This window comes from Oncorhynchus gorbuscha, linkage group LG23 (assembly GCF_021184085.1).
Source record: "Oncorhynchus gorbuscha isolate QuinsamMale2020 ecotype Even-year linkage group LG23, OgorEven_v1.0, whole genome shotgun sequence".
Lineage (NCBI taxonomy): Eukaryota > Metazoa > Chordata > Actinopteri > Salmoniformes > Salmonidae > Oncorhynchus > Oncorhynchus gorbuscha.
Genome location: NC_060195.1, coordinates 28,880,117 through 28,887,135, shown reverse-complemented (window position 1 = coordinate 28,887,135; position 7,019 = coordinate 28,880,117). Strand labels below are relative to the sequence as shown.

The 7,019-nt window shown below is 43.9% G+C and overlaps 1 protein-coding gene across 1 annotated transcript; it reads left to right on the top strand.

Annotated features, from left to right (window-relative positions):
• The first annotated feature begins 2,172 nt into the window (after positions 1-2,172).
• On the top strand, positions 2,173-6,325 carry LOC124011426 (alpha-2Db adrenergic receptor-like). Its single transcript, XM_046324792.1, has one exon. It carries the CDS (start codon positions 2,700-2,702, stop codon positions 3,996-3,998), a length of 1,299 nt encoding a protein of 432 aa, XP_046180748.1. The 5' UTR covers positions 2,173-2,699; the 3' UTR covers positions 3,999-6,325.
• The last annotated feature ends 694 nt before the right edge of the window (positions 6,326-7,019 follow it).

Sequence of the window (7,019 nt, the reverse complement as noted above, 5' to 3'; positions counted from 1 at the left end):
TGTTGAGGAGATTGCTGAAGTAATGCCAGTCAGTCCAGGATGTGTTTTATCATCAGACCTTGATAAATGGGAGTGCTGTTTTTCTTTATCTAGACTGTGCCAGCACCTGAATACTGAAGACAACACAGTACAGGACTGCATCTCCTTATGGGGGGGGGGAGTTGATGCCGGTTATGCCTACAATTATTCAAACCACAACAACAAAGCCTTTATTGAAGTCACATACTTTACATGATACCAATTATAAAACTGCTCTTAATTCTCCCTCTGGTCTTTCACATCATCAAGGTTAAAAATAGCCTTACAACTGGATGAGTTAAAAATGTTTTGGTGTTGTGTGAAATGTTTTGGGGTTGTCTGAAATGTTTTGGTGTTGTGTGAAATGTTTTGGTGCTGTGTGAAATGTTTTGGTGTTGTGTGAAATGTTTTGGGGTTGTCTGAAATGTTTTGGTGTTGTCTGAAATGTTTTGGGGTTGTCTGAAATGTTTTGGGGTTGTCTGAAATGTTTTGGAGTTGTCTGAAATGTTTTGGTGTTGTCTGAAATGTTTTGGTGTTGTCTGAAATGTTTTTCTGCTCTTCTGCTATCTCAAAAAGCATGTTCTCCTGATAATGACTGGACTGGAGCAGAGGTGAGCTGAGGTGGGGCTGGGGCTGTGTCTGTATTACAGGTGGAGAACTAGGGGCATATCTGCATCACCAGACCTCGCTCTGATCCACTTTGACATTCACCCTTTAGGTGAGGAGAACCTCTCAGCATTCACTGGAAACTACAGCTTAGACTCAGGGATGGATGGGGGCAGGTTGGGGGGATGGTGGTGGGGAGGTAGGGGACCTGCAGAGGGAGGCTAGAACTGAGCCTCCCTGACAACATACACACATTCATGCCCCCCCCCCCCACACCCACTCTGAGTAATACACACAACACTGCACTCAGATAAGTACACACTCACACCTCCTGTCTGCACACCCTGTTTATTTAGCAAATGGAGTGCCCTGGATATTTGTGGCAAACCTAAAATGACTCAATCATAGATCTGCAGCAACGTGCTCAGAGCCGAGCTGCGTTTTGTCGAATTGCAATCAGCCTTGCTTTTCCCTGTTACCCTGGGTGGCCGTCATAGCTTTGTCTGCTCCGTCCACGTGTCTCCATGCCTCTATGGGGTAAATAGCTTTATCCTCAGCCCTACACAGCACAGCTGAACAGAGCACTCTGTCTGTTACGTCACTCTGCCCCTGCAGCAAATGTGGTCTGAGGAACAGACAGACAGGTATTCTGTCATTTCCGCCTCATTGTGTAATATGGGAGAAAGAGAGAGGTGAATGTAGAGTGCACAACATGTCATCACTGATAGGACAAATTAGGCATGCTTTTCTCTGTAAATTGAGACATCCTTATTCAAAACATAGCTAAGTTACTGGTTCAGTTTCCATCTCTTTATTATCAGCTCAGCATTGCATGATGACTGAAGTTCAAGTAGTGAAAATGAACACTATGAAAGCATTTTAAAAACCTGTGACATTGTAAAAACTGTTTAGTCCTTATTTGTTTGTCCCTAATCTCCTACTATCATCATGTAGATGATGATCCTAAACATAGTCCATTGTCTGGCCCTGAAGCTGCTATTATGCCTTGAACCTTACACACCATACCATCATATGATCCAGTCAGCAGACACATTGTCTCCTGCTTAAATGATCTCACTTTCCAGTCATGAACCTCACCTCAAGTCAACATACCAGCATACCAACATGCCATTCATGCTGTTCTCCATTTGTTATCAAAATGAAATAATGGATGCTAATAACAGTTGATGGTTAAATTATTCTTATGTTTATGAATCAACTTCCATTACCATCTGTAGGTGGGCTGTAACGGCTTTCTTTCTGTGCATGAGAGCTGAATAAAGAACCAATTAGGTCATTCTAGGAGCAGTCTCCCTTCAACTGTTCCTTATCCAAAGTAAACTCAAGACGGTCGGTCCTCTCTCTCTCTCTCTCTCTCTCTCTCTCTCTCTCTCTCTCTCTCTCTCTCTCTCTCTCTCTCTCTCTCTCTCTCTCTCTCTCTCTTTCTGTCTCGCTAAGCTTGGAGATGGGTTGGTCTTAGGAGTGATATCACCCACTTTACTCCTGCATGCACACATATACCACAAGAAGTGTCTCCATCTCGCAACGCGCGCTGCCCCTTGTGCTTCACAGAGGACACTCTTTTAACAAAACAACATACAGCACTGCGCGCACAAGACCGACAGAGAGATAACGGAAACAAAATGTTTTGATGCTGCTGGAATATCACCCTAATATGGAGACTTACTCATTTGGATTCCGGACTTCATAGTGGAAAAAACTTACTCAATACGCTGTGAGTACAGAGCAGGGAGCTGTTACGGAGCACTGAGCTGTTACCGAGCACTGAGCTGTTACCAAGCACAGAGCTGTTACCAAGCACGGAGCTGTTGCGGACCCTCCTCTATGGAACTGAAGATGAGGGCAGCTCGCCAGGATGCTGAGGGTCCTCACGTATTTGACCTATGTGCTCTAGGCTATATCTGTTCCCTGATCACACAACTTAGTGTACAGCGTGTCTCCATTGATTAAATGCTTTAAGACTAATGACTTGATCAACAATTGAATGCATCCAAGTTAAGCTGTTTGGGGGTGGAAAGGCGCACGCTATAAATAACCCAGGAGAAGATGCGTTTATGATGGATGTAGCCAAGTTTATCACCGTTACCTACAACACCTTGCAGGATGCCAACTCCTCGAGTGCACCAGGACCTCTCCCGCACACAGAGCTGGGCTCTGCGCTCATCATCCTGCTGGTCACCGTGATCATTCTGGTCACCATCGTTGGTAACGTGCTGGTCATCGTGGCCGTGCTCACCAGCAGGGCTCTCCGCGCGCCCCAGAACCTTTTCCTGGTGTCCTTGGCATGCGCGGACATACTCGTAGCCACACTGGTCATCCCGTTCTCTCTTGCCAATGAGGTCATGGGTTACTGGTACTTTGGGAGCCCCTGGTGCGCCTTTTATCTGGCACTGGATGTACTCTTCTGCACCTCGTCTATAGTCCACCTGTGCGCCATCAGTCTGGACCGCTACTGGTCCGTCACCAAGGCAGTGAGCTATAATCTGAAGCGGACCCCCAAGCGTATCAAGTCCATGATAGCCATGGTGTGGGTCATCTCCGCCGTCATCTCCTTTCCACCTCTTATCATGACCAAGCATGATGAGCACGAGTGTCTGTTAAACAACGAGACCTGGTACATCCTGTCCTCTTGCCTCGTGTCCTTCTTTGCCCCGGGCCTCATCATGATCCTAGTCTACTGTAAGATTTATAAAGTGGCCAAGCAGCGCTCTTCCACGGTGTTCGTGGCTAAGAATGGCCTGGAGAGGCAGCCCTCCCAGTCAGAGACGTGCTTCATGAGGAAGGAGCGGATGGAGATAGAGAGCCCCAGTAGCCAGAGCTCCGAGGACCACCACAGGCAGGAGGAGCTGGATGATATCGACCTGGAGGAGAGCTGCTGTGCATCGGACAAACCCCGTAACCAGCGCTTCTCCAAGCGAATGAAGGTGGAGGGCTCGGACTGCTGCCCACGCCAGAGCTGCCGCCTATCTTGGGCCTCGGCGCGCGCCACACAGCTTTTCCAAGACCCTAAAAATGCTGCCAACCCCGCCCTGGCAGCCCAGCGGCAGCACCTTGCGGCGGCCTCGTCCAAGACCAAAGTGGCCCAGATGCGTGAGAAGCGATTCACGTTCGTGCTCGCCGTGGTGATGGGGGTGTTTGTGCTCTGCTGGTTCCCCTTCTTCTTCACATATAGCCTGCACGCAATCTGCAGGGAGAGCTGCTACATCCCCGGTGGGCTCTTCAACACCTTCTTCTGGATTGGTTACTGTAACAGCTCCGTGAACCCTATCATATATACCATTTTCAACAGGGATTTCCGTAAGGCGTTTAAGAAAATAGTTTGCCGGACTTCAAAACGCACTAATGCCACTTGAAAAGAAGGGTCACTTTGATGGCCATGACTGATTGACTGTGCTTCACTGCTCATCGTATCCAGCGCTCAGCCCTACACCTCTGAATGACTATTAGTTTCAAAATGAACTTTTATATGTAAATAATATGATGATGTCATATCAAAATATCTCGTGTTGTGCACCAATATGTGAATATTAGAAACCATGTACAGAGGGAATAGGATGTATTAAACAAAAGTAATATATATATATATATATATATATATTGTCATAGATGCTTTAGTATGACTACTGAATCATATTGTCCCCTGCTTTCAAAGTTAAGAATTCATTTAATATTCAGTGATGTAGCTAAGTTATGTAAGGCCAAAGCATAATCATTCCAGCACCTTTGTACAACCCGTTCTTTTCTGTACTGTAATTAATATTTTATGTCCCATCTAGATAAAACAAATGATAATTTGGTTCAGAGTAAAAATAATGTCATGAACCCAGATTGCAGAGCTGATAAAGCTGTGTGGGGCGCTGGGTGTTTTAGAATCTAAACATGAATCATTCATCACACTGTCGTCAATAAGGAATGAGAGTGAGAACAGGGGTGTAGCGTCTACTTTTGATGAGTAGCCTATCCTAAATGATTACAAATGACTGCAATTGCTTGGTCGAGTTTGACAGAGGTATCAAAACGTAAAGATTTTATTTCTGTATTTTTTTTTAAACAATACAAAACATACACATACAAACAACAACATAGCGATGCACACAAACATCCACATCACCCCTGCCCAGACCCACCTGCTCACACCCCCATCTCCAGCGCCCGCATCACGATCCGCCACATGGCCTCAAACTGCACCATGTTGTTTCTCTCTGTCGCCGACGCACTTTCAACATTTAGATAATACAGCATTTGACCTTTCCATTGTATTAACGACAGATGATTGGTTGATTTCCAGAAGTTTGTTCAAGATGATTGACGAGAAAAGTATCGTCCAACCCATCGGGGATCTCACTGCACCCTCATAATTAGATGTAGTTTTCAGTCTATTTAAAATAAATCCAAAATGTTATTGATTACAACTTCTGTCAGACGGGTTTGAGTGGACCTCAGGTCTACCTCATTGCTGAACCCCCAAAACCCAGGCACTGTTGTCCATGGGGCTGAAACATGCACTCTGCACTGCTGGCACTATGCTGCGTGAGGAATGCATTGGCATGGCATATTCTATGGTTTACAAAACCACCTATCAAAATATGAGTGTGCCTCTTTTAGATACTTGTAGACAATGTATGTAAACAGGTAGATCATCACACTTTACACCTGCTTATATTATTTCATCCCAATGAGAAAGGAAGATCATGAGCATTTACCTATGGTTTGAGACGCCTTATATCATAATTATAATCTAACATGATTTATTGCTGAAATTATTATCATCTTCAGCCAAATATTTCATTTTAGAAAACTCAACATTTTTCCAAAATATAGCGTGTGTGCATTTGTGTGTGTGAGAAAGGAAGTGAGGAAAATATTAGATCAAACATGTTTTAGTTGGTCTACTACTTCCTCTTCTGTGTTTTGATTGTCATCGGCTTTGTGCGCAGGCAGACCTCCAGTGACAGGGAACCACTGTGTATTGGTTCAACAATGGCTTAACATCCCTTACCAAGCTTAAATCCTTAATCCTCTTTGTTCTGTATGATATTGCAATATAAGGCTTATATGGCTTAGTCTAATTAAACAGTAGGCTGAATGCTTCTGCTTTGGATTACAACTGTTCATCTACCTTTTTAAAAACCTTTTCAAACCGCAAAGCCTCAGGCGTTTATAGCATGACAAATTAATCCACAACTGGCCATGTTGCAGACGTGAGCCACATGACAGTGATGTCAAGGAAGATGTGATTCAGATCTCCAGATGTGGCAAATCTGGGGACTGAAAATGAATGTTGTCATATCATGCACACATCACAAAGAGCGAAGGGTTAAGCAAATGGAGATGCGGAGACTGACAAATTCCATTTGGAGGAAATGGGCTAGCCACTCCAAGGCTGTGGTTTTAATTCCCAGACAGGCCACATATAGAACCTCTGTTCTATAGATAGCTGATCAGAACTTATTACACCTGGGCCACGTTTCATGTTGGATCGGTTACGACAAAGAGGATGTAAGTCCAAATGCAGTGTTATAGGCCAGGATTTCCCAAACTCGGTCCTTGGGACTCCAAGGGGTGCACATTTAGTTTTTTTCCCTAGCACGACACAGCTGATTCAAATAAATCAAAGTTTGATGATGAGTTGGTTATTTGAATCTGCTGTGTAGTTCTAGAACAACAAAAAAAGACCTTGGGTTGCTTGTACGTGAGACATTGCGCTATTCCTCTATGAGAAACGCAGAATGTGGTCAGGGAGAGGGAAGTTATCTTGGTTCTATTGTCTGAGAAATAAATACACTATTTATATCCACTGAGGAATGTCTTCAAAGTCCCCATGCCATCAGATGTATGGGCTTGGTGCCAAAAACACTGAGCTGTTCTAACAGTATATAAGAGTAACACTGAGCTGTACTAATGGTATATAACAGTAACACTGAGCTGTACTAACGGTATATAACAATAACACTGAGGTGTACTAACAGTATATAAAAGTAACACTGAGGTGTACAAATTGTATAAAGCAATAACACTGAGCTGTACCAACGGTGTATATAACAGTAACACAGAGCTGTACTAACAGTATATAACAGAAACACTGAGCTGTACAAATTGTGTAAAACAATAACACTGAGCTGTACTAACAGCACATAACAGTAACACTGAACTGTACTAACGGTATATTACAATAACACTGAACTGTACTAACGGTATATTACAATAACACTGAGCTGTACTAACTGTATATAACAGGAACACTGAGCTGTAGTAACGGTATATAACAGTAACACTGAGCTGTACTAACAGCATATAACAGTAACACTGAGCTGTACTAACAGTATATAACAGTAACACTGAGCTGTACTAACGGCATATAACAGTAACACTGA

Excerpts from the sequence above, each read along its gene's own strand:
- LOC124011426 (XM_046324792.1), top strand. The coding sequence starts at position 2,700 with ATGATGGATGTAGCCAAGTTTATCACCGTTACCTACAACACCTTGCAG.